We start from the raw sequence: 27,085 nt of genomic DNA on the forward strand, positions 1-27,085 counted from the left end.
AAGCAAGAGGAGAGAGAGCGAGAGAGTGATGGAAGAGAGCGAGAGGAAGCAAGAAAGAGAGAGAGGGATAGATGTATGTTTTTACAGAAAGATAGATTTAGGGTTGTATAAACTTGGATTTTTTTTACAAGGATATATACATGATAATACCCTCCACAACATAACCTTCACTCCAAATCAAAACTCCAAACCTACATCCTGATTTTGGACAAAATGACCTGGAAGGATTCTTACTGTTCAGTCTGAAGCTACCTCGAAAGCTTAGAATGAAAAGAGCATTACAATAATCTCTAGATATTTAACTTCATAAAGAACCTGGCTGCAACATTAATTAGCACTGAAGAGAGAAGTGAGCGGTGTTGAAGCCCCTGAGCCCAACAATGACAGCAGAGTTCCTCTCCCACCGAAATGCAGAGCCCTCTTTGGCCCCCTGCTCCTCCCTCTGTGCAGAGGTCACCACAGTACAGTACCCCTTAGATATGAAATGTGACAAGGCACGGAAAGAGTACAAAGAGAAGCTCCTCATGGACAATCCAAAGACACTTTTTGTTGACTGCTACAAAAATGCCACAAAGGTAAGCAACCTAATCTTCCACACAGACCTTCCCTGGGCATGGCACACGGCTATAAGAGCACTCTACCCCTCATTTAAGAGAGAGGGTACAGGCGGAGGGTGGGAAATCCGAATAGTGTCAAACGAGGACCCTGAGACTGAGACACCTTCTGTCAGCCTGTACAACAACGGAACAGTGGTGGAGGAGGGCAACTTCATACATTTCCAAAAGGACTTCCACAGAATCAAAATGAGAGCACGGCAGGAGAAGCTTTCTCTTATTGACGACTCCCCCCTGATCACACCTCCTCAAACTGTCCTGAAGACGGAGGATAGTCACCCTCCCAGCACATACCCAGGTCCAACAACTGCTCTGCTCCTGCATCATTGAGAGGGATAAATTCACAGAGCTGGAGAGAGACATGGTGGAGCTCAGAGAGCTAGTCCACACACTCCAGACAGCACAGACACACAAAACAGACCAGCACAACCCCCCCTGTCTGAGAGACCTGGCTGCACCCCGGTCTGGGGGGAGAGAACTTAAGGAGGGGAGAGAGGAACACACAGTTTCTTTCAGAGCGTTCATAGTCAGCCCACTGACACCCGTATCAGATCACAGCAAAATCACAATCTACTTGAACGAAGTAATACTCAGTCAAAACCAAAGGAACTGCATACCATTAATACATGTTATAGATGGAAGGAAAGTAGTGTAGAAACCTACCAAAAAACAATTAGGCAACAACTAATTCAATCCCTTCTAGACAACTTCCTGGACAAAACGTTTCACTGTAATAGGTGTAGACTTGGCAGAAAACCTGAACCGGTAGAAAACCTGAACAGTATATTTGACCTCTCAGCTTCCCTATCAAATCTAAAAAAAAATGTAAAGCAGACAACTTAAGAAAATTAACAACAATGCAAAAGATGATTTGATGAAGAATGCAAAAACCTAAGAAAGAAACTGAGAAACCTATCCAACCAAAAACATAGAGACACAGAAAACCTGAGCCTGCGCCTTCACTATGGTGAATCACTAAAACAATAGAGAAATACACAACGGAAAAGGAAGGAACAGCGCGTCAGAAATCAGAAACCAAAAAGGGCCAGTGGTGTTGATGGTATCCTAAATTAAATGCTAAAATATACAGACCACAAATTACAATTGCCTGAACTTAAACTTTTTAACAGTTTCCTCAGCCCTGGCATCTTCCCCAATATTTGGAATCTAGGACTGATCACCCCAATCCACAAAAGTGGAGACTAACTACTGTGGGAAATTGCGTGAACAGTAACCTTGGGAAAATCCTCTGCATTATCATTAACAGCAGACTCGTACATTTCCTCAGTGAAAACAATGTACTGAGCAAAGTTCACATTTTTATCAAATTACAGTACGACAGACCACGTATTCACCCTGCACACCCTAATTGACAAACAGACGAACCAAAACAAAGCCAAAGTCATCTCATTCTTTGTTGATTTCAAAAAAGCTTTTGACTCAATTTGGCATGAGGGTCTGCTATACACATTGATGGAAAGCATTATAAAATGTACACAAACAACAAGTGTGCAGTTAAAATTGGCAAAAAACAAACACATTTCTTTCCACATGGCCGTGGGGTAAGATAGGGACGCAGCCTGAGCCCCACCCTCTTCAACATATATATCAATGAATTGGCCCGGGCACTAGAACAGTCTGCAGCATCCGGCCTCACCCTACTAGAATCTGAAGTCAAATGTCTACTGTTTGCTGATGATCTGGTGCTTCTGTCCCCAACCAAGCAGGGCCTACAGCAGCACCTAGATCTTCTGCACAGATTCTGTTAGGCCTGGGCCCTGACAGTACATCTCCGTAAGACAAAAATAATGGTGTTCCAAAACAGGTCCAGTTGCCAGAACCACAAATACAAATTACATCTCGATACTGTTGCCCTCAAGCACACAAAAAACTATACATACCTTTGCCTAAATATCAGAGCCACGGGTAATTTCCAGAAAGCTGTGAACAATCTGAGAGACAAGGCAAGAAGGGCTTTCTATGCCATCAAGAGGAACATAGAATTCAACATACCGATTAGGATCTGGCTAAAAATACTGCAATCAGTTATGGAACTCATTGCCCATTATGGTTGGGAGGTCACCAACCAAGAATTCACAAAATGGGACAAACACTAAATTGAGACTCTGCATGCAGAATTCTGCAAAAAATATCCTTTGTGTAGAACGTAAAACACCAAATAATGCATGCAGAGCCGATATAGGCTAATTATCAAAATCCAGAAAATATTTAAATTCTACAGCTGATTCCCAAACCTTCAATAACAAAGCCATTACCTACAGTGAGATAAATCTGGAGAAGAGTCCCCTAAGCAAGCTGGTGAGCATAGCCGTGCCATTGAGAGAGGCTGCCGTAGGCTGATCTGGCTCTCAAGAGAAGACAGGCTATGTCCAGACTGCCCACAATATGAGGTGGAAACTGAGCAGCACTTCCAAACCTACTGCCAAATGTAGGACCATATTAGAGACACATATTTCCCTCAGATTACACAGACCCACAAAGAATTTGAACAAATCCAATTTTGATAAACTATCTACCTGGTGAAATACCCCAGTGTGACATCACAGCAGGACGATTTGTGACCTGTTGCCACAAGAAAAGGTCAACTAGTGAAGAACAAACACCATTGTAAATACAACCCATATTTATGTATATATTTACCCTATTTGCACATTGTTACAACGCGGTGTATAGACATAATATGAATTTTGAAATGTCTCTATTCCTTTGGAACTTTTGTACGTGTTAATGTTTACTGTTCATTTTTTGTTTATTTCACTTTTTTTATTATCTATTTCACTTGCTTCGGGCAATGTAAACATTTGTTTCCCCTGCCAATAAAGCCCTTTGAATTGAAATGTATTGAATTGAGAGGGGAGAAACATAGAGAAAGCTGTATGCCACACAGCACCAGTGTTCTGAACGCCGGGGAGGAGACAGCCTGAGCGATTCTGACAGGCCGTGTCTGCTCAGTTGGCTCTCCAATCGGCCCACGCGGTCACCAGCAGGGTGTACACACACGCAGCACACACACACAGGAAGACAGACACACTAGACAAATGAACGAGGGCAAGCGAGTGAATGGGGAAAGAGTCGGAGCCTAGCCGAGGAACAAGGCTTCGTTTCTGAACCCCTTACTCCAGAGGTTTGGCTGGTAGAGAAAAACGAGAAGTGACTCGTTTCGTGACAAAGCGATGAAAGAGCAGCAATGAATTCATCACATTCCCTCTGGTTCCATCCAGAGCGCTTTATGAAAAATAATCCTCGACCACTACTGATCCGCCCATTAGGGTTACACGCATCGCAGTAGCATGCGAGGGGAAGAGATGTGTGTTGACTCCAGACAATCAATGTCGGTGTATTGACTCTGATGCTCTGCTGCTCCAATGCTCAACAACCCACTGATGCATAAAATGCTACTTTATTCTTCGCCCACCCATTGGCACCAATGAATTAACATGACCTCTATTCTCTCTCTTCTCCCTTCTCTGATCCCCTCTCTCCTCTTCCCTTTCTCCTCTCCCCTCACTCCTCTCTCCTCTCCCCTCTCTCCTCTCCCCTCACTCCTCTCTCCTATCCCCTCTCTCCTCACTCCTATCCCCTCTCTCCTCGCTCCTATCCCCTCACTCCTCTCCCCTCTCTCCTCTCCCCCCTTTCCCCTCTCCTCTCCCCTCTCTCCTTGCGCCTCTCCCCTCACTCCTCTCCCCTCTCTCCCCTCTCCTCTCACCTCTCCCATTTCCCCTCTCCTCTCCCCTCTCCCCTCACTCCTCTCTCCTTTCTCCTCTTTCCTCACTCCTCTCCCCTCCCCCTTCTCCTCTCCCCTCTCTCATCTCCCTCCTCTCTCCTCTCCCCTCACTCCTCTCTCCTCTCTCCTATCCCCTCTCTCCTCACTCCTCTCCCCCTCTCCCCTTTCTCCTCTCCCCTCCCCTTTCTCCTCTCCCTCTCTCATCTCCCTCCTCTCTCCTCTCCCCTCTCTCCTCACTCCTCTCTCCTCTCTCCTCTCCTCTCTCCTCTGTCTCCTCTCCCCTCTCTCCTCTCCCCTCTCTCCTCTCTCCTCTCCCCTCCCTCAGGGTGCAGTGATCACCCCAGCCATGGACCCCACCATGTCCATGCAGCCTGCCAACATGATGGGCCCGCTCTCCCAGCAGATGAACCATCTGTCCCTGGGCACTACAGGAAGTGTGAGTACTGTACCACCCATGGACCCCTCCATACTGGATCTACTGGAGCCTAATCATAAGCCTCTGAGAATGTGCCGTTATACACCCCATATATCCTACTCACATCATGTGCTATCACTCCTGAGACTGCAGCTACTGTATCTGTAGTACCATGCCTCCTGTATCTGATATATACATAGTGTATGGTTTCTGCCTAAGCATCTTAGACAGGTGTACATACATTTTTCATATGGGAGGCCCCAGCGGCAATCCAACCCACGACCTTTGGTTTCGGGAAGAGTCATGCTCTCCCGACTGAGTCACATAAGACCGTATCTACTAAGGTAAAATCATATTTCTATGGAGACACAGGAAAAAGTCTCCGCACACTTCCAGTCAGAGGAAGCACATCATAGCACATCTCCACGAACAATAGTGGGAAAGCTCAGCCACAATGAAGTAAATGTGCATCTGACTGGAAGTGTGTGGAGACTTTTTTCCTGTGTCCCCAGTTTTGCATTCTGCCTCCAACACCTTAACTAATCAGCTCTGGGTGTACGGTAGATTCTGCCTCCAACACCTTAACTAATCAGATCTGGGTGTACGGTAGATTCTGCCTCCAACACCTTAACTAATCAGCTCTGGGTGTACGGTAGATTCTGCCTCCAACACCTTAACTAATCAGCTCTGGGTGTACGGTAGATTCTGCCTCCAACACCTTAACTAATCAGCTCTGGGTGTACGGTAGATTCTGCCTCCAACACCGTAACTAATCAGCTCTGGGTGTACGGTAGATTCTGCCTCCAACACCTTAACTAATCAGCTCTGGGTGTACGGTAGATTCTGCCTCCAACACCTTAACTAATCAGCTCTGGGTGTACGGTAGATTCTGCCTCCAACACCTTAACTAATCAGCTCTGGGTGTACGGTAGATTCTGCCTCCAACACCTTTAACTAATCAGCTCTGGGTGTACGGTAGATTCTGCCTCCAACACCTTAACTAATCAGCTCTGGGTGTACGGTAGATTCTGCCTCCAACACCTTAACTAATCAGCTCTGGGTGTACGGTAGATTCTGCCTCCAACACCTTAACTAATCAGCTCTGGGTGTACGGTAGATTCTGCCTCCAACACCTTAACTAATCAGCTCTGGGTGTACGGTAGATTCTGCCTCCAACACCTTAACTAATCAGCTCTGGGTGTACGGTAGATTCTGCCTCCAACACCTTAACTAATCAGCTCTGGGTGTACGGTAGATTCTGCCTCCAACACCTTAACTAATCAGCTCTGGGTGTACGGTAGATTCTGCCTCCAACACCTTAACTAATCAGCTCTGGGTGTACGGTAGATTCTGCCTCCAACACCTTAACTAATCAGCTCTGGGTGTACGGTAGATTCTGCCTCCAACACCTTAACTAATCAGCTCTGGGTGTACGGTAGATTCTGCCTCCAACACCTTAACTAATCAGCTCTGGGTGTACGGTAGATTCTGCCTCCAACACCTTAACTAATCAGCTCTGGGTGTACGGTAGATTCTGCCTCCAACACCTTAACTAATCAGCTCTGGGTGTACGGTAGATTCTGCCTCCAACACCTTAACTAATCAGATCTGGGTGTACGGTAGATTCTGCCTCCAACACCTTAACTAATCAGCTCTGGGTGTACGGTAGATTCTGCCTAAAATCATATTTCTCTGAAAGCCTACATCTACTCAAGGAAAAAAAGGTCTATTTTACGGACTGTATCCGGAGCACAGCCATATCTTTTAATTGACTCCAGCCACATAGTATCACTGTCAAATCTGTACTGAACAGCATCAGCACCAGATATGGTTCACTGTCCGGGTCCATGTCAAATAGTACAGGATTCTATGGTCAATACAGTATCTACAGCAGAGAATTACAGTCCTTCTGCATATATCCCTCTCCACATCCACGATGGTAATACTATCACTGTGTGTGTGTGAAAAGCAAGATGTTTGAGTAGCATATCTCCTTCATACAGTACCCTAAAGTTGAACACATTTCCTGGGGACTAGAACAACAGGCCTCTATGTGGAGACCAGGCGATATGATGACGCCTCTAACCCACTAAATCACACATCAACCATATCACTCAATCCAGATTCCCCAAAAAAAGGAACTCCCCCTTGTGTCAGGATCAAGCCGATTTAGAGGTGTCGCACACTATCCAGTCTCCCATTTCCTGCTCTAACACTATGGCTCCAGAGGCAGTGGGGGCTTAGTTTGCTCCAGCACTGGGTCTTGGATGGAATGTGGGATTGAAACAGTGCTGTATTGTACAGTTACCGCCGGCCCCATGTGTTTCCAGGTGAGCTGTCAGCGACTGCCACGCCATGTTGGCTCTGGGATGAAAGAATGTCTCTAATCTCTCCCAGCTGTGCTAACACGCAGGATTAGAGCGGTTTAATCTACGTTGATGGGTTTTGATGTGTGATGAAGGGGGGGAAAAGTATAAAGTATTAATAAAAAAAAACTCCTTTCTGCCCTAGTACAGCCCTGAGGCGCTGTGCTGTATGTAGACTATATGTGCTCCGTATTGCATGCAATGTCCTAATAATCTACGAGAAAGAAGCCATGTGTCCTCTTATTATGTGGTCTGGAGCCAGATGTGAAAGCCCCCCTTTATGGTTGCTTCATAGGAGAGACGTGTGGAAATAGGTTTCAGTGGGATCTTGCGATCGCCTATATAACTAGGTATGTTGACGTTCTTTAAGATGGAATGTTTACACATGGTACGCTGTTCCACGTCGTTCAGCCTGCTCTGTCTTACGAAAGGCTCCGTTTCAGCACCTGCCATTCGGCAGTGTCTGTCCTCAGAGTCAACAACTTAAATGGCCACCACACCTCAGAATACTTTTTGGCTGTTCCCGTTGTCCCTGTGGCTACATGGCCTTTTTCTTCTCTCTCCCAAAGGAAATAACGGAATGTTCCCGTTCTGCCCCAGCAACGGCGATCGTAGGCTTCCGAGAATACGGCCGTGTTTTTACGGTAAAGAATGTGTATAGGAATGTCGGCCCCCGTTAAACGGTGGTGAAGAAAGTTCCTCGTTGCGAAAACACAGAGCTGGTTTTGATGGTCAACTCTGTTCTAGTCTGCCGACAAAAATGTGTTGGTGACATCACTCGCTTTGACAATGTCATTGTCTAAATCACTGTTCTTGTTTTTCAGTTGGCGTTCCTTGATAGTGTTTCACATGCATGACATTGCTACATTTCATGTACACTACCGTTCAAAAGTTTGGGGTCACTTAGAAATGTCCTTGTTTTTGAAAGAAAAGGGAGAAAAAAATTGTCCATTAAAAATAACATCAAATTCATCTGAAATACAGTGTAGACATTGTTAATGTTGTAATTGACTATTGTAGCTGGAAACGGCTGATTTTTAATGGAATATCTGCAGTCGTGGCCAAAAGTTTTGAGAATGACACAAAATATTAATTTTCACAATGTTTGCTGCTTCAGTATCTTTAGATATTTTTGTCAGATGTTACTATGGAATAATGAAGTATAATTACAAGCATTTCATAGGTGTCAAAGGCTTTTATTGACAATTACATGAAGTTGATGCAAAGAGTCAATATTTGCAGTATTGACCCTTCTTTTTCAAGACCTCTGCAATCCACCCTGGCATGCTGTCAATTAACTTCTGGGCCACATCCTGACTGATGGCAGCCAATTCTTTGTCAGAATTTGTGGGGTTTTGTTTGTCCACCCGCCTCTGAGAACTTGTGGTCAATCCTGAAATGGGATTAAGGTCTGGGGAGTTTCCTGGCCATGGACCCAAAATATCTATGTTTTGTTCCCCAAGCCACTAAGTTATCACTTTTGCCTTATGACAAGGTGCTCCATCATGCTGGAAAAGGCATTGATCGTCACCAAACTGTTCCTGGATGGTTGAGAGGAGTTTTTCTCGGACGATGTGTTGGTACCATTCTTTATTCATGGCTGTGTTCTTAGTCAAAATTGTGAGTGAGCCCACACCCTTGGCTGAGAAGCAACCCCACACATGAATGGTCTCAGGATGCTTTACTGTTGGCATGACACAGGACTGATGGTAGCGCTCACCTTGTCTTCTCCGGACAAGCTTTTTCCGGATGCCCCAAACAATCGGAAAGGGGATTCATCAGAGAAAATGACTTTACCCCAGTCCTCAGCAGTCCAATCCCTGTACATTTTGTAGAATATCAGTCTGTCCCTGATGTTTTTCCTGGAGAGAATTGGCTTCTTTGCTGCCCTTCTTGACACCAGACCATCCTCCAAAAGTCTTCGACTCACTGTGCGTGCAGATGCACTACCTGCCTGCTGCCATTCCTGAGCAAGCTCTGTACTGGTGGTGCCCCGATCCCGCAGCTGAATCAACTTTAGGAGACGGTCCTGGCTCTTGCTGGACTTTCTTGGGCGCCCTGAAGCCTTCTTCACAACAATTGAACCGCTCTCCTTGAAGTTCTTGATGTTCCGATAAATGGTTGATTTAGGTGCAATCTTACTGGCAGCAGTATCCTTGCCTGTGAAGCCATATTTGTGCAAAGCAATGATGACGGCACGTGTTTCCTTTTAGGTAACCATGGTTGACAGAGGAAGAACAATGATTCCAAGCACCACCCTCCTTTTGAATCTTCCAGTCTGTTATTCAAACTCAATCAGCATGACTGAGTGATCTCCAGCCTTGTCCTCATCAACACTCACACATGTGTTAACAACAGAATCACTGACATGATGTCAGCTGGTCCTTTTGTGGCAGGGCTGAAATGCAGTGGAAATGTTTTGGGGGGAATCAGTTCATTTGCATGGTAAAGAGGGACATTGCAAATAATTGCAACTCATCTGATCACTCTTCATAACATTCTGGAGTATATGCAAATTGCCATCATACAAACTGAGGCAGCAGACTTTCTGAAAATGTATATTTGTGTCATTCTCAAAACTTTTGGCCACGACTGTACGAGGCATACAGAAGCCCATTATCTGCAACCATCACGTCTGTATTCCAATGGCACATAGTGTTAGCTAATCCAAGTTTATAATTTTAAAAGGCCAATTGATCATTAGAAAACCCTTTTGCAATTATGTTAGCACAGCTGAAAATTGTTGTCCTGCTTAAAGAAGCAATAAAACTGGCCTTCTTTAGACTAGTTGAGTATCTGGAGCATCAGCATTTGTGGGTTTAATTACATGCTCAAAATGGCCAGAAACAAATAACGTTCTTCTGAAACTCGTCAGTCTATTCTTGTTCTGAGAAATTAAGGCTATTCCATGCGAGAAATTGCCAAGAAACTTAAGATCTGATACAACGCTGTGCACTACTCCCTTCACAGAACAGCACAAACTAGCTACCAGAATAGAAGGAGGAGTGGGAGGCCTGGTGCACAACTGAGCAAGAGGATAAGTACATTAGAGTGTTTAGTTTGAGAAACAGACGCCTCGCAAGTCCTCAACTGGCAGCTTCATACAATATTACCCGCAAAACACCAGTCTCAACGTCAACAGTGAAGAGGTGACTCCAGGATGCTGGCCTTCTAGGCAGAGTTCCTCTGTCCAGTGTCTGTGTTCTTTTGCCCATCTTAATCTTTTTTTCTTAGATGGCTTGTGCGTTACAACTCTGCCTATTAGCGCGTCACTTTGTCCCTTTATTCTCCCTGAGAGCAGCCATGTTCCTGCGGGCAATAGGATCTAACACTCCCACTCCTACAGGTTAACACTGGATCAGACTGGAAAAGCAGATAAGTTGCTGCTAGTACCAATCCTCCACACGTCCTTTTCTTACTAGCACTGATTCTGCGGATAGCAGCTTACTTACCATGACTGAGATGTGGTTGTCTCATCTAGCTGTCTTAAGATGAATGCACTAAGTCGCTCTGAATAAATGTAAATGAGCATGGAGATGGATTCCCGTTCCAGTAATTCTAAGTCTATGTGGATAACAGTGATGGAACAAGACTACTCTGAGCCCTCATCCCTCATTTCCATGGATAGAGTGGACATGCTGGTATACAGTATGACTGGGTAGTAATGGATTGGGTTTGTAATGGTCTATTTTTCACCTGGTCTCAAAGGGCCTTACATGGTGTTCTGGGAATACCATGTGAGGGCACAGCAAGACATTTCAATAGCATGCCTTCTTTAATCTTCAATGACATATCCATTTCTGATGGATTACCACATGCTTCTCTCGCTCTCTGCGTCCAAATGCCTGTCTATTGGGTTAAGCCCAGGGTGATATGTGAAGTGAAATAGAATGGTCAACAGAGCAAGCAGGCTGGTTCCACCGGGCTAGTGATGCCCTGCAGAGGAAGAGGAACATCTTGTGACTATCTCTAAAGTGGAACTCATGAAGGATCCATTCTGATGCTGTGCCACCAGTAGTTACCGACAGTGAGTTGGTGCCCGATACGTTCTGCAGACAGACAGACGGATAGAGAGGGAAGGAGTTATCTTTCCTGCACCCTGCTGGTGCTCTTGGCTGTGTGGACAGTACAGAGAGAGGGACCTTAAGAAGTCCACTCACACCACCCTCATTAAGGACCCACACTGAGGCCGCCTCGCGCTCATCAAACACATGCCATCTGCTCGAGGCTTGGTGTGCGTGTGTGCACACATTCGTGTAACACGTGTGTACAATTTTCCCATATACACTGAGTATACAAATCATTAGGAACACCTGCTCTTTCCATGACATAGACTGACCAGGTGAAAGATATGATCCCTTATTGATGTCACCTGTTAAACCCTCTTCAATCAGTGTAGATGAAGGGGAGGAGACAGGTTAAAGAAGGATTTTTAAGCCTTGAGACATGGACTGTGTATGTGTGCCATTCAGAGGGTGGTTGGGCAAGACAAAAGATTGAAGTGCCTTTGAACGGGGTACGGTAGTAGGTGCCAGGCGCACCGGTTTGTGTCAAGAACTGCAACGCTGTTGGGTTTTTCACGCTCAACAGTTTCCCGTGTGTATCAAGAACGGTCCACCACCCAAAGGACACCCAGCCAACTTGACACGACTGTGTGAAGCATTGGAGTCAACTCAACATTAGGAAGGTGTTGCTGGTGTATTTAAGGAGCTTCATTTGGCCGAAACAGGGTGTTGCCCTAAACACTGTCCAAAATGATCTATGATATCAGCCCGTCCCTGTCAACTTCCTGACACGTCGGTTCCCTGTCTGACTGTAAAGTCATGGTCATGTAAATGGGACAGAGAAGCTGAAGAAGTTCCTTATTAAGCCCCTTTTCAAGCCACGGAGAGATATAACATTTCAAAAGCCTGCCTCTCTTTTGACACACCGGTTTTGATATCACTAATTAAGTTCCGCTCCCCTCCATTTGCTTTCATGCCGTCGACACAGGTGAGTTAGCAGAGTGAGCTAATGGATAACGGGGAAGGGACAAAAGGTCCTGAGGAATTGGTATGCAAACGGGCGCCGCTCGCCAGGGCAGAGAAGGTCACACCGCGAATTTGACAGCACTCTTCTAGCGGATTGTGGGCCGAAAGGGAAAGAGAACGAGGACGAGAAGGAGGGCAATAGAGAAAGAGTGGGCGTAAGAGAGAGAGAGAGAGAGAGGGAGAACCAAAAGAGAGCGTTGCAAAGCCAGGAAGTCAGACACGCCACCTCACCCCATCCGAAGTGTGACATCTCCCTCCCCACCCATCCTCCCAGGGTGTTGGTGGCCCTCCGCAGCAGGGAGAAGAAGGGGGGTAAGTTAATCACCCACGTCCATGGCCTTTAGCTCCTCTCATTAGTGCTGTGCGGCGGAGCCGTACCCGATCCATTAGCGCCAATGCCGGTAATGACACTCCACAAGCGTCGGGCGCCAGGCCAAGAGAATGGGCCACCGTCACACTTTTCATTACTGGGAAAGGAGGGAAAGGAGGGAGGAAGGATCGTCCTTCCTGTTCCTGCCTAAAAAAAAGGAGCAGGAAGAGGAGAGGCAACCCAGCTGGGTTTTTATTATCAGGCCTTATAGCTGAAAGCCTCTCTCTCACACAAACCCTGTATATTGTACACTGGTGGTGGGAGGGCATAGACTGATCTACACATTATGTAGACATTCTACGCACAAGCATACATTTATTTAACTTGGCAAGTCAGTTAAGAAGAAATTCTTATTTACAATGACGACCTACCCCGGACGACACTGGGCCAATTGTGCACCGCCCTATGGGACTCCCAATCGCGTCCGGATGTGATACAGCCTGGATTCGAACCAGGGACTGTAGTGACACCTCTTGGCACTGACATGCAGTGCCTTAGACCGCTGCGCCGCTCGGGAGTAGCGTGTCTGTAAAATGTCTATTCTGCAGCTCTGTTAAAAGACCTGGTATGAAATATAGGCCATGGGTGCACACACACACACACACACGCATGTACACACACACACACACTTATGCACACACCAAAACATACACACTTGCGGCGGACACACACAGCCACTGAAGCAGCTCAGGGTGATCTGAGTGCTCTGTTTTGCACTCCTCTGGTTTCCGCTCTCTCTCCCTCTTAGGAGGGGGCATCTGCCTCCCTGTGAAGTTCAGGACCAGCAGGGTGCCTCTGCTTCCTCCTCTCTGTTCCTCTATCACTGGCCTCCCATAGTCAGACAGCTATGTTAAAAACACACGTCTGACTCAGTGCCCCCCCGAGGACAGAAAGGGAACTACAAGAACAAAAATGTAAACGCAACATGCGACAATTTCAAAGATTTAGCTGATTTACAGATCATATAAGGAAACCAGACAATTTAAATGAATTCATTAGGCCCCAATCTATGAATTTCACATGACTAGACAGCCATGCAGAATGAGTTTTCCCCCAAAATAGGGCTGTATTACAGACAAATACTCCTCAGTTTCATCAGCTGTCCGGGTGGCTGGTCTCAGACGAGCCCACAGGTAAAGAAGCCTGATGTGGAGGTCCTGGGCTGGCGTGGTTACACGTGGTCTGCGGTTGGACGTAATGCCAAATTCTCTAAAACAACGTTGGAGGCAGTTTATGGTAGAGATATGAACATTACGTTTTCTGGCGACAGTGCTGTCGGACATTGCCAATTGCATGCTCCCTCAAAACTTGAGTTTGTGGCATTGTGTTATGTGACAAAACTGCACATTTTAGGGTTGCCTTTTATTGTCCCCAGTACAAGGTGCACCTGTGTAATGATCATACTGTTTAATCAGCTTCTTTATATGCCGTACCTGTCAGGTGGATGGATTATCTTGGCAAATGAGAAATGCTCACTAACATGAATGTAAACACATTTTGAGAGAAGTAAGATTTGTTTGCTTAAGGAACATTTCTGGGATCTTTTATTTCAGCTCATGAAACATGGGACCAACACTTTAGATGTTGCGTTTATAAAAAACATTCAGTGTGTGTGTGTATATATATATATATATATATATATATATATATATATATACATACACACACTGAGTATACAAAACATTAGGAACACATTCCTAATATTGAGTTGCACCCCCTTTTGCCCTCAATTCATCAGGACATGGACTCTAAGAGGTGTGGAAAGCGTTCCACAGGGAGGCTGGCCCATGTTGACTCCAATGCTTCCCACAGTTGTGTCAAGTTCACATGTCATTTGGGTGGTGAACCATTCTTGATACACACGGGAAACTGTTGAGTGTGAAACCCAGCAGCGTTGCCGTTCTTGACACACTCAAACCGGTGCACCTGGCACCTACTACCATACCCATTCAAAGGCACAATCTTTTGTCTTGCCCAACCACCCTCTGAATGGCACATACACAATCCATGTCTCAATTGTCTCAAGGCGTAAACATCCTTTAATCTGTCTCCTCCCCTTCATCTACACGGATTGAAGTGGATTTAACAGGTGACATCAATAAGGGATCATAGCTTTCACCTGAGTTCACCTGGTCAGTCTATGTCATGGAAAGGCGTTCCTAATGTTTTGTCCACTCAGTGTATACAGCAGATTAGTAACTGGTGTGTTTGACCTGCAGAGTGGATCCCATGTAAATTGAATATGTGGTGGAATGTTGTTTTAACCATAATGTTCAATCACTTGGGTCACAACAGTTTGAAAGATATTGTTTCTGTTTCCTGTGATCAGTTGATTGTTGTTGAAGTTAGAAAAGACAGGTTGTTGATGTGTGTGTTCCAGTACATGACAGGTTGTTGATGTGTGTGTGTGTTCCAGTACATGATAGGTTGTTGATGTGTGTGTTCCAGTACATGACAGGTTGTTGATGTGTGTGTGTGTTCCAGTACATGACAGGTTGTTGATGTGTGTGTGTTCCAGTACATGATAGGTTGTTGATGTGTGTGTTCAAATCAAATCAAATTTATTTATATAGCCCTTCGTACATCAGCTGATATCTCAAAGTGCTGTACAGAAACCCAGCCTAAAACCCCAAACAGCAAACAATGCAGGTGTAAAAGCACGGTGGCTAGGAAAAACTCCCTAGAAAGGCCAAAACCTAGGAAGAAACCTAGAGAGGAACCAGGCTATGTGGGGTGGCCAGTCCTCTTCTGGCTGTGCCGGGTAGAGATTATAACAGAACATGACCAAGATGTTCAAATGTTCATAAATGACCAGCATGGTCGAATAATAATAAGGCAGAACAGTTGAAACTGGAGCAGCAGCACAGTCAGGTGGACTGGGGACAGCAAGGAGTCATCATGTCAGGTAGTCCTGGGGCACGGTCCTAGGGCTCAGGTCCTCCGAGAGAGAGAAAGAAAGAGAGAATTAGAGAGAGCATATGTGGGGTGGCCAGTCCTCTTCTGGCTGTGCCGGGTGGAGATTATAACAGAACGTGGCCAAGATGTTCAAATGTTCATAAATGACCAGCATGGTTGAATAATAGTAAGGCAGAACAGTTGAAACTGGAGCAGCAGCATGGCCAGGTGGACTGGGGACAGCAAGGAGTCATCATGTCAGGTAGTCCTGGGACATGGTCCTAGGGCCCAGGCCAGTTGAAACTGGAGCAGCAGCATGGCCAGGTGGACTGGGGACAGCAAGGAGTCATCATGTCAGGTAGTCCTGGGGCATGGTCCTAGGGCTCATGTCCTCCGAGAGAGAGAAAGAAAGAGAGAAGGAGAGAATTAGAGAACGCACACTTAGATTCACACAGGACACCGAATAGAACAGGAGAAGTACTCCAGATATAACAAACCCCCCGACACATAAACTACTGCAGCATAAATACTGGAGGCTGAGACAGGAGGGGTCAGGAGACACTGTGGCCCCATCCGAGGACACCCCCGGACAGGGCCAAACAGGAAGGATATAACCCCACACACTTTGCCAAAGCACAGCCCCCACACCACTAGAGGGATATCTTCAACCACCAACTTACCATCCTGAGACAAGGCCGAGTATAGCCCACAAAGATCTCCGCCACGGCACAACCCAAGGGGGGGGCGCCAACCCAGACAGGCTGACCACAACAGTGAATCAACCCACCCAGGTGACGCACCCCCCCCAGGGACGGCATGAGAGAGCCCCAGTAAGCCAGTGACTCAGCCCCCGTAACAGGGTTAGAGGCAGAGAATCCCAGTGGAAAGAGGTGAACTGGCCAGGCAGAGACAGCAAGGGCGGTTCGTTGCTCCAGAGCCTTTCCGTTCACCTTCCCACTCCTGGGCCAGACTACACTCAATCATATGACCCACTGAAGAGATGAGTCTTCAGTAAAGACTTAAAGGTTGAGACCGAGTTTGCGTCTCTGACATGGGTAGGCAGACCGTTCCATAAAAATGGAGCTCTATAGGAGAAAGCCCTGCCTCCAGCTGTTTGCTTAGAAATTCTAGGGACAATTAGGAGGCCTGCGTCTTGTGACCGTAGCGTACGTGTAGGTATGTACGGCAGGACCAAATCAGAGAGATAGGTAGGAGCAAGCCCATGTAATGCTTTGTAGGTTAGCAGTAAAACCTTGAAATCAGCCCTTGCTTTGACAGGAAGCCAGTGTAGAGAGGCTAGCACTGGAGTAATATGATCAAATTTTTTGGTTCTAGTCAGGATTCTAGCAGCCGTATTTAGCACTAACTGAAGTTTATTTAGTGCTTTATCCGGGTAGCCGGAAAATAGAGCATTGCAGTAGTCTAACCTAGAAGTGACAAAAGCATGGATTAATTTTTCTGCATCATTTTTGGACAGAAAGTTTCTGATTTTTGCAATGTTACGTAGATGGAAAAAGCTGTCCTCGAAATGGTCTTGATATGTTCTTCAAAAGAGAGATCAGGGTCCAGAGTAACGCCGAGGTCCTTCACAGTTTTATTTGAGACGACTGTACAACCATTAAGATTAATTGTCAGATTCAACAGAAGATCTCTTTGTTTCTTTGGACCTAGAACAAGCATCTCTGTTTTGTCCGAGTTTAATAGTAGAAAGTTTGCAGCCATCCACTTCCTTATGTCTGAAACACATGCTTCTAGCGAGGGCAATTTTGGGGCTTCACCATGTTTCATTGAAATGTACAGCTGTGTGTCATCCGCGTAGCAGTGAAAGTTTACATTATTTTTTCGAATAACATCCCCAAGAGGTAAAATATATAGTGGAAACAATAGTGGTCCTAAAACAGAACCTTGAGGAACACCAAAATTTACAGTTGATTTGTCAGAGGACAAACCATTCACAGAGACAAACTGATATCTTTCCGACAGATAAGATCTAAACCAGGCCAGAACATGTCCGTGTAGACCAATTTGGGTTTCCAATCTCTCCAAAAGAATGTGGTGATCGATGGTATCAAAAGCAGCACTAAGGTCTAGGAGCACGAGGACAGATGCAGAGCCTCGGTCCGATGCCATTAAAATGTCATTTACCACCTTCACAAGTGCCGTCTCAGTGCTATGATGGGGTCTAAAACCAGACTGAAGCATTTCGTATACATTGTTTGTCTTCAGGAAGGCAGTGAGTTGCTGCGCAACAGCCTTCTCTAAAAATTTTGAGAGGAATGGAAGATTCGATATAGGCCGATAGTTTTTTATATTTTCTGGGTCAAGGTTTGGCTTTTTCAAGAGAGGCTTTATTACTGCCACTTTTAGTGAGTTTGGTACACATCCAGTGGATAGAGAGCCGTTTATTATGTTCAACATAGGAGGGCCAAGCACAGGAAGCAGCTCTTTCAGTAGTTTAGTTGGAATAGGGTCCAGTATGCAGCTTGAAGGTTTAGAGGCCATGATTATTTTCATCATTGTGTCAAGAGATATAGTACTAAAAGACTTGAGCGTCTCTCTTGATCCTAGGTCCTGGCAGAGTTGTGCAGACTCAGGACAACTGAGGTTTGGAGGAATACGCAGGTTTAAAGAGGAGTCCGTAATTTGCTTTCTAATAATCATAATCTTTTCCTCAAAGAAGTTCATGAATTTATCACTGCTAAAGTGAAAGTCATCCTCTCTTGGGGAATGCTGTTTTTTAGTTAGCTTTGCGACAGTATCAAAAAGGAATTTCGGATTGTTCTTATTTTCCTCAATTAAGTTAGAAAAATAGGATGATCGAGCAGCAGTAAGGGCTCTTCGGTACTGCACGGTACCGTCCTTCCAAGCTAGTCGGAAGACTTCCAGTTTGGTGTGGCGCCATTTCCGTTCCAATTTTCTGGAGGCTTGCTTCAGAGCTCGGGTATTTTCTGTGTACCAGGGAGCTAGTTTCTTATGAGACATTGTTTTAGTTTTTAGGGGTGCAACTGCATCTAGGGTATTGCGCAAGGTTAAATTGAGATCCTCAGTTAGGTGGTTAACGGATTTTTGTCCTCTGGCGTCCTTGGGTAGGCAGAGGGAGCCTGGAAGGGCATCAAGGAATCTTTGTGTTGTCTGTGAATTTATAGCACGACTTTTGATGTTCCTTGGTTGGGGTTTGAGCAGATTATTTGTTGCAATTGCAAACGTAATAAAATGGTGGTCCGATAGTCCAGGATTATGAGGAAAAACATTAAGATCCACAACATTTATTCCATGGGACAAAACTAGGTCCAGCGTATGACTGTGACAGTGAGTGGGTCCAGTGACATGTTGGACAAAACCCACTGAGTCAATGATGGCTCCGAAAGCCTTTTGGAGTGGGTCTGTGGACTTTTCCATGTGAATATTAAAGTCACCAAAGATTAGAATATTATCTGCAATGACTACAAGGTCCGATAGGAATTCAGGGAACTCAGTGAGAAACGCTGTATATGGCCCAGGAGGCCTGTAAACAGTAGCTATAAAAAGTGATTGAGTAGGCTGCATAGATTTCATGACTAGAAGCTCAAAAGACGAAAACGTCTTTTTTTTTTGTGTTCCAGTACATGACAGGTTGTTGATGTGTGTGTGTGTTCCAGTACATGACAGGTTGTTGATGTGTGTGTTCCAGTACATGACAGATTGTTGATGTGTGTGTGTTCCAGTACATGACAGGTTGTTGATGTGTGTGTTCCAGTACATGACAGGTTGTTGATGTGTGTGTTCCAGTACATGACAGGTTGTTGATGTGTGTGTGTTCCAGTACATGACAGGTTGTTGATGTGTGTGTTCCAGTACATGACAGGTTGTTGATGTGTGTGTGTTCTAGTACATGACAGGTTGTTGATGTGTGTGTTCCAGTACATGACAGGTTGTTGATGTGTGTGTTCCAGTACATGACAGGTTGTTGATGTGTGTGTTCCAGTACATGACAGGTTGTTGATGTGTGTGTGTTCCAGTACATGACAGGTTGTTGATGTGTGTGTTCCAGTACATGACAGGTTGTTGATGTGTGTGTTCCAGTACATGACAGGTTGTTGATGTGTGTGTGTTCTAGTACATGACAGGTTGTTGATGTGTGTGTTCCAGTACATGACAGGTTGTTGATGTGTGTGTTCCAGTACATGACAGTTTGTTGATGTGTGTGTTCCAGTACATGACAGGTTGTTGATGTGTGTGTGTTCCAGTACATGACAGGTTGTTGATGTGTGTGTTCCAGTACATGACAGGTTGTTGATGTTTGTGTTCCAGTACATGACAGGTTGTTGATGTGTGTGTTCCAGTACATGACAGGTTGTTGTTGATGTGTGTGTTCCAGTACATGACAGGTTGTTGATGTGTGTGTGTCCCAGTACATGACAGGTTGTTGATGTGTGTGTGTTCCAGTATATGACAGGTTGTTGATGTGTGTGTTCCAGTACATGACAGGTTGTTGATGTGTGTGTTCCAGTACATGACAGGTTGTTGATGTGTGTGTGTTCCAGTACATGACAGGTTGTTGATATGTGTGTTCCAGTACATGACAGGTTGTTGATGTGTGTGTTCCAGTACATGACAGGTTGTTGATGTGTGTGTTCCAGTACATGACAGGTTGTTGATGTGTGTGTTCCAGTACATGACAGGTTGTTGATGTGTGTGTGTTCCAGTACATGACAGGTTGTTGATGTGTGTGTTCCAGTACATGACAGGTTGTTGATGTTTGTGTTCCAGTACATGACAGGTTGTTGATGTGTGTGTTCCAGTACATGACAGGTTGTTGTTGATGTGTGTGTTCCAGTACATGACAGGTTGTTGATGTGTGTGTGTCCCAGTACATGACAGGTTGTTGATGTGTGTGTGTTCCAGTATATGACAGGTTGTTGATGTGTGTGTTCCAGTACATGACAGGTTGTTGATGTGTGTGTTCCAGTACATGACAGGTTGTTGATGTGTGTGTGTTCCAGTACATGACAGGTTGTTGATATGTGTGTTCCAGTACATGACAGGTTGTTGATGTGTGTGTTCCAGTACATGACAGGTTGTTGTTGATGTGTGTGTTCCAGTACATGACAGGTTGTTGATGTGTGTGTTCCAGTACATGACAGGTTGTTGATGTGTGTGTGTTCTAGTACATGACAGGTTGTTGATGTGTGTGTGTTCCAGTACATGACAGGTTGTTGATATGTGTGTTCCAGTACATGACAGGTTGTTGATATGTGTGTTCCAGTACATGACAGGTTGTTGATGTGTGTGTTCCAGTACATGACAGTTTGTTGATGTGTGTGTTCCAGTACATGACAGGTTGTTGATGTGTGTGTGTTCCAGTACATGACAGGTTGTTGATGTGTGTGTTCCAGTACATGACAGGTTGTTGATGTTTGTGTTCCAGTACATGACAGGTTGTTGATGTGTGTGTTCCAGTACATGACAGGTTGTTGTTGATGTGTGTGTTCCAGTACATGACAGGTTGTTGATGTGTGTGTGTCCCAGTACATGACAGGTTGTTGATGTGTGTGTGTTCCAGTATATGACAGGTTGTTGATGTGTGTGTTCCAGTACATGACAGGTTGTTGATGTGTGTGTTCCAGTACATGACAGGTTGTTGATGTGTGTGTGTTCCAGTACATGACAGGTTGTTGATATGTGTGTTCCAGTACATGACAGGTTGTTGATGTGTGTGTTCCAGTACATGACAGGTTGTTGATGTGTGTGTTCCAGTACATGACAGGTTGTTGATGTGTGTGTTCCAGTACATGACAGGTTGTTGATGTGTGTGTGTTCCAGTACATGACAGGTTGTTGATGTGTGTGTTCCAGTACATGACAGGTTGTTGATGTTTGTGTTCCAGTACATGACAGGTTGTTGATGTGTGTGTTCCAGTACATGACAGGTTGTTGTTGATGTGTGTGTTCCAGTACATGACAGGTTGTTGATGTGTGTGTGTCCCAGTACATGACAGGTTGTTGATGTGTGTGTGTTCCAGTATATGACAGGTTGTTGATGTGTGTGTTCCAGTACATGACAGGTTGTTGATGTGTGTGTTCCAGTACATGACAGGTTGTTGATGTGTGTGTGTTCCAGTACATGACAGGTTGTTGATATGTGTGTTCCAGTACATGACAGGTTGTTGATGTGTGTGTTCCAGTACATGACAGGTTGTTGTTGATGTGTGTGTTCCAGTACATGACAGGTTGTTGATGTGTGTGTTCCAGTACATGACAGGTTGTTGATGTGTGTGTGTTCTAGTACATGACAGGTTGTTGATGTGTGTGTGTTCCAGTACATGACAGGTTGTTGATATGTGTGTTCCAGTACATGACAGGTTGTTGATATGTGTGTTCCAGTACATGACAGGTTGTTGATGTGTGTGTTCCAGTACATGACAGGTTGTTGTTGATGTGTGTGTTCCAGTACATGACAGGTTGTTGATGTGTGTGTTCCAGTACATGACAGGTTGTTGATGTGTGTGTGTTCCAGTACATGACAGGTTGTTGATGTGTGTGTTCCAGTACATGACTGCTGCGGCTGCCGGGGCGTCTATGCAAGGGACCTACATTCCTCAGTACACGCCTGTGCCTCAGACAGCCGTCCCCGTTGAAGTAAGTCAGCCACACACACACACACCTTTGTTTTACTATCCTTGTTGGGACCAAACTATTTATGTCCATTCAAAATCATATTCTCCCTAACCTTAAACGTAACCCTAACTCTTAAACCTTAACCCTAAAATAGCCTTCTTCCTTGTGAGGACCAGTGAAATGTCTCCACTTTTTCCTTGTTTTACTATCCTTGTGAGGGTTTCTGGTACCCACAAAGATAGTAAAACCAAAAAACACACACACATGGATACACACTCATACACAGATGCATGCACACACTGGATGCACACACACACAAACACTCCTAAGGACAGAAATGCATACACACTCTCTCACACACACACAGATAGACATAGATACACACACGCACAAACACTCACAGTGACACTGCAACATCCGCTCAATAAGAACGGCCAAGCACACGTGTTGCCACGGCTTGCTACTGTTGAGCGTGCCGAGTGTGCAGCTCAGAGCAGGCGGGCACACGCTGAGAAATGATGAGTGTGGAAGGCTGTCTGGAGGGCTGATGGCGCCGGCCCATTCAGATGGAGCATCAGCCTGTATCAGATGACAGGTGCTGAATTGAGACACACTGCCGGCGGAGCTGTCCCTCTCCCGGATGGCCGTGTGCTCAACACACACATCCTTCAGCCCCAGGCCCCTGGTTAGCAAGCGGCTGCCCAGCTGACAACGCCCTGACACCACCATCCATCTCTACAGCTCCATAGAGGAGATGATAATCAGGAGATAGCCACCCTTCATAAAGTCACCGGCTGGAGAGAGAGACTCGGAGACATAGCGTTAGCCCAAGGGTTCTCTTGTTGTCTCTCTCACCTATTCCGCTCTCAATGCCACACATGGTGGATGCCATCATCAGTGAGGTTCTATATATCAGTGCTGTTGAGATGAGCTGCAGACAAGGAGTGTCTCCGAGGATGATGTGTAAACATGGTATTGAGATGAGCTTCAGACAAGGAGTGTCTCGGAGGACGATGTGTAAACATGGTGTTGAGATGAGCTGTAGACAAGGAGTGTCTCGGAGGACGATATGTAAACATGGTGTTGAGATGAGCTGTAGACAAGGAGTGTCTCGGAGGACGATGTGTAAACATGGTGTTGAGATGAGCTGTAGACAAGGAGTGTCTCGGAGGACGATATGTAAACATGGTGTTGAGATGAGCTGTAGACAAGGAGTGTCTCGGAGGACGATGTGTAAACATGGTGTTGAGATGAGCTGTAGACAAGGAGTGTCTCGGAGGACGATGTGTAAACATGGTGTTGAGATGAGCTGTAGACAAGGAGTGTCTCGGAGGACGATGTGTAAACATGGTGTTGAGATGAGCTGTAGACAAGGAGTGTCTCGGAGGACGATGTGTAAACATGGTGTTGAGATGAGCTGTAGACAAGGAGTGTCTCGGAGGACGATGTGTAAACATGGTGTTGAGATGAGCTGTAGACAAGGAGTGTCTCGGAGGACGATGTGTAAACATGGTGTTGAGATGAGCTGTAGACAAGGAGTGTCTCGGAGGACGATGTGTAAACATGGTGTTGAGATGAGCTGTAGACAAGGAGTGTCTCGGAGGACGATGTGTAAACATGGTGTTGAGATGAGCTGTAGACAAGGAGTGTCTCGGAGGACGATGTGTAAACATGGTGTTGAGATGAGCTGTAGACAAGGAGTGTCTCGGAGGACGATGTGTAAACATGGTGTTGAGATGAGCTGTAGACAAGGAGTGTCTCGGAGGACGATGTGTAAACATGGTGTTGAGATGAGCTGTAGACAAGGAGTGTCTCGGAGGACGATGTGTAAACATGGTGTTGAGAGCGTCCTTGACATCTTGTGATGGAGGAGATGAGACCACGATGGCTGACGTTCAGTGAGGTTACAGTAATGAAACCCTTACCCTCTCACTAGCCTTGTGACTGTAAAAGCAGAGTTTTTCTTTTTAAGGCTACTGTGGTATTAGGTTTAGATGTATTTAAACAGATTGGTACATAATTATGCAGAGACATACATAGAATGTGATGTCATACAATATATTACTAGACGGTTATATTGCGTTACATGGAGGATGATGTCACTTCCTGTTGTCTCACGCCCACTTCCTTTTCCCGTAGGGAGTGGTCACGGATGCCTCTCCTCAGTCAGTGGCCCCCTCGTCGCATGACGTGAGTGGGCAGCAGCATCAGATCCAGGTGGACGGGCCCAGCGACCATGTTGCTTACTCATACCAGTCCAAGTGAGTACTGCTGCCATCTTCTCACTGTACACATCAACAACACATTACGATGACTAAGACCTGTCATTGTCTATTGTTATGTCGTATCGTAGCTGACTATTTGCTGCTTTGTTCTTTGACATTGAGTTTTTTGGGCTTGTTGACTAATTAAAAGGGATAGTTTACCCAAATGATAAATTATATTTTTGTTTCCTTACTCTGTAAGCAGTCTATGGACAGGGTATGACGACAATCCGTGCTTTGGTTTTGTTCACCTGGAGACTGTTTTCAAATGCTGTCATACCGTGTCCGTAGACTGTTAACACTACACGGTATGGAAACCAATATGTAATTTTGTCATTTGAGTGAACTATCCCTTTATTGTCATTTTTAGAGTCTGTGCATTATGATGACTACCTTGCCTTTGATTCTCTCTCGTTGTGGTTCTTCTTTTCCTCATTAGATAGCGACAGATGAGGAGAATATTCATGTGACAGTGTTGCCTTGAGACAGGGGGGTTGGCTGCACTGAGAATGTGGAGAGAAGAGAGATTGCTTCCAGATTGCCCAGGCACCAAAAAAGAGACACTTTTTCATTTCCTACCTGGCCTAAGAGAGTTACAGAGAGAGAAGAGAGAGAGAGAAAGAGAGAAAGAGAGGAGGGAGGGTGGGTTGGGGGGGTGAAGTCGCTGGGCACAGTGCAAAGAGTTGAAAATGTTTAGTCTGGCAACCTGCCTGGTGGGCTGGGCTTCAGCTTGACTTACTCAACTGAAAAAAATAAAAAATAGGGAAATGTTCAATGCGCAGGTAGGTAGGTGATGAGTTTTATTTTGTAATTAGAAAAGGGGAAGTCAAAGTTTGAGATACACAGAGATTGTCTTCCTTAGATATTAAGCTATGATTTCTTTTCACTTTTTTTTTCTCTTGTTAAATTTGAGTTTTCTAGATATATTCGAAATAAGTGTTTTTCTTTTTTGAATCTTCATGGCCTTAATTTTATGGGCGTCGGATGACTTTTTACAGAGAGTAAAGTCTGGCGTCTCGTTGAAAATAAAAAGCGATCTAAATCAGTCTCTTGGACCACTTTGATGGTACATGATACTGCAGGGGTTGAGCTAGAGACATTAAAACAAAGTCTATCACATAAGCTGTACAGATTTAATAGACAGGAGTTTCTTTTTCTTTTCTTCGTTAGAAGAAAACTTTGATAAATAATTATGTCAGAGGTTACTAAATCTAAGAGAAAAAAGTAAATGTCTGCTAAGGAAAAGAGTGGGAAAAGGTAAAAGCTTTGAGGAGATTTTTCACAATGAGGAGTGAAAAAAGACACTGCATTGTAGAAAATGCAGTCGGTTGCAAATGCTGAACTTGTTTTTATTATCATAATTATTATTTTACATGGCAAGATTGCTGTTGATGACATTAGTGCTTTTATCTGCTACATTTGACCTTTTTTTTATGAGCTTGATGGTGTTTTTAGCCCGCTTTGCTTGTCACACTATAAAAAAAAAAAAGAACAAAGAAAAGAAAGAAAAAAAAATCTAAAACAAACATAAAATGGTAGGAAAAAAAATGTGCGCAGTGATAAACTTCGTAGATTGAGTAGGAGCTTACGGTTGAAACCAATCAGTGCAAAAGCAATAGAAGAAATTGTTGACAATTTCTGTAGTCTTTCCTAGTTGTGGATCAAATGCAGCCCAAGGATGGCCATTTTTATACCAAAGATGAAGAGACACTCTGATCCAGAGTTTTGTTGTTTTTCAGTTAGATTTTGTTGTTGATGCTGTTGATGTTATTGTTGATATCGTTGTTGTTGCTGTTGTCATTGTTGTTTTTAATTTGACCTTGATGGCCGGACCAGTCCGTACTTTTCCTTTCATTACAATTACACGTTTTTGGCTAAAGCTACCTTCCGCGGTTGTCGAAACTATCACGCAGACGTCAAAACAGTATTTGAACGTATGATGCAACTAGTGGCCAGTTCGACCTAATGTCCCTCTCTGCCACTTAAATTGTCTTTCCGCCTCTCATCTGTCGTGTTCCACTCTTTCCCCACTACGGGGGCATTCCACCAGTCAACAGTAAACACTATAGGAAATATTGGGTAATGTTGCAGCTCGCTCCTCGGTCATTAATGCTTAGCTTCTGGCTTTGTTGGCTCCCTGATCTCTGCCTCCACGCCGTCGCTTCATCTCATTGGATCAATGACAACTGAACAAAACTGATACATTTTCTCCCCTCCCCGGGAGTCTCATCGACGTTACCCTGCATCCCCCCCCCCCTCTCCAGTCATCCAGACAACACACAGCAAAACTCTCCGGCACTCTCTCGTTTGTCTGCATGGACGTCAAACATGTCCTGCTATCCCAGGCACGATGTACTTCGGAGGACAGGAACTTCATTCAAGACTAGCATTGACACGTTCACCTCTGGTGTGCTTCGGTGTTTCATATATCTCTGAACTCCAAACATACAAAACGAACACATGGAAGCATAGTAGTGTTATCTGCTTTAGCAAACATTATCTCTCTTGAAGATCCATATTTATGGGTTGGATAAACACTACTGTACTCAGACCTAAGGGGTTATTTTCCAGACAGAATAGTGCACTACAATAATGTTGACAGTAACCTTTCAGCCAAGCCTAAAAAGCCCGTCTTCTCCGCCTCTAGACTCAGTAGCCTGTAAACATCTCTGCCCCTCTCCTTTCAGCCTTTCATCAAACCCCTATCCATTGTACACAGTACCCTGTGTCTAGAGCGCTGTGTGTCTCTATCCCCATTACAGTACCCTGTGTCTGGAGCGCTGTGTGTCT

The 27,085-nt window shown here is 45.1% G+C and overlaps 1 protein-coding gene and 1 long non-coding RNA gene across 2 annotated transcripts in view; one reads left to right on the forward strand and one right to left on the reverse strand.

Annotated features, from left to right (window-relative positions):
* The window catches only part of LOC115128229 (RNA-binding motif, single-stranded-interacting protein 3-like), a 245,401-nt gene extending 219,033 nt beyond the window's left edge, over positions 1-26,368 (forward strand). The window contains exons 11-14 of the mRNA XM_065017668.1: positions 4,685-4,795; positions 21,963-22,052; positions 24,171-24,292; positions 24,735-26,368. Coding sequence (XP_064873740.1) covers positions 4,685-4,795; positions 21,963-22,052; positions 24,171-24,292; positions 24,735-24,738 — 327 coding nt within the window. The 3' untranslated portion in view covers positions 24,739-26,368. The remainder of the gene's footprint in view (positions 1-4,684; positions 4,796-21,962; positions 22,053-24,170; positions 24,293-24,734) is intronic.
* Positions 15,085-27,085, reverse strand: part of LOC135571427 (uncharacterized) — an 82,613-nt gene continuing 70,612 nt past the window's right edge. The window contains exon 2 of the long non-coding RNA XR_010463800.1: positions 15,085-15,826. This is a non-coding gene — a long non-coding RNA (uncharacterized LOC135571427). The remainder of the gene's footprint in view (positions 15,827-27,085) is intronic.

This window comes from Oncorhynchus nerka, linkage group LG4 (assembly GCF_034236695.1).
Source record: "Oncorhynchus nerka isolate Pitt River linkage group LG4, Oner_Uvic_2.0, whole genome shotgun sequence".
In the NCBI taxonomy this organism is placed as follows: domain Eukaryota; kingdom Metazoa; phylum Chordata; class Actinopteri; order Salmoniformes; family Salmonidae; genus Oncorhynchus; species Oncorhynchus nerka.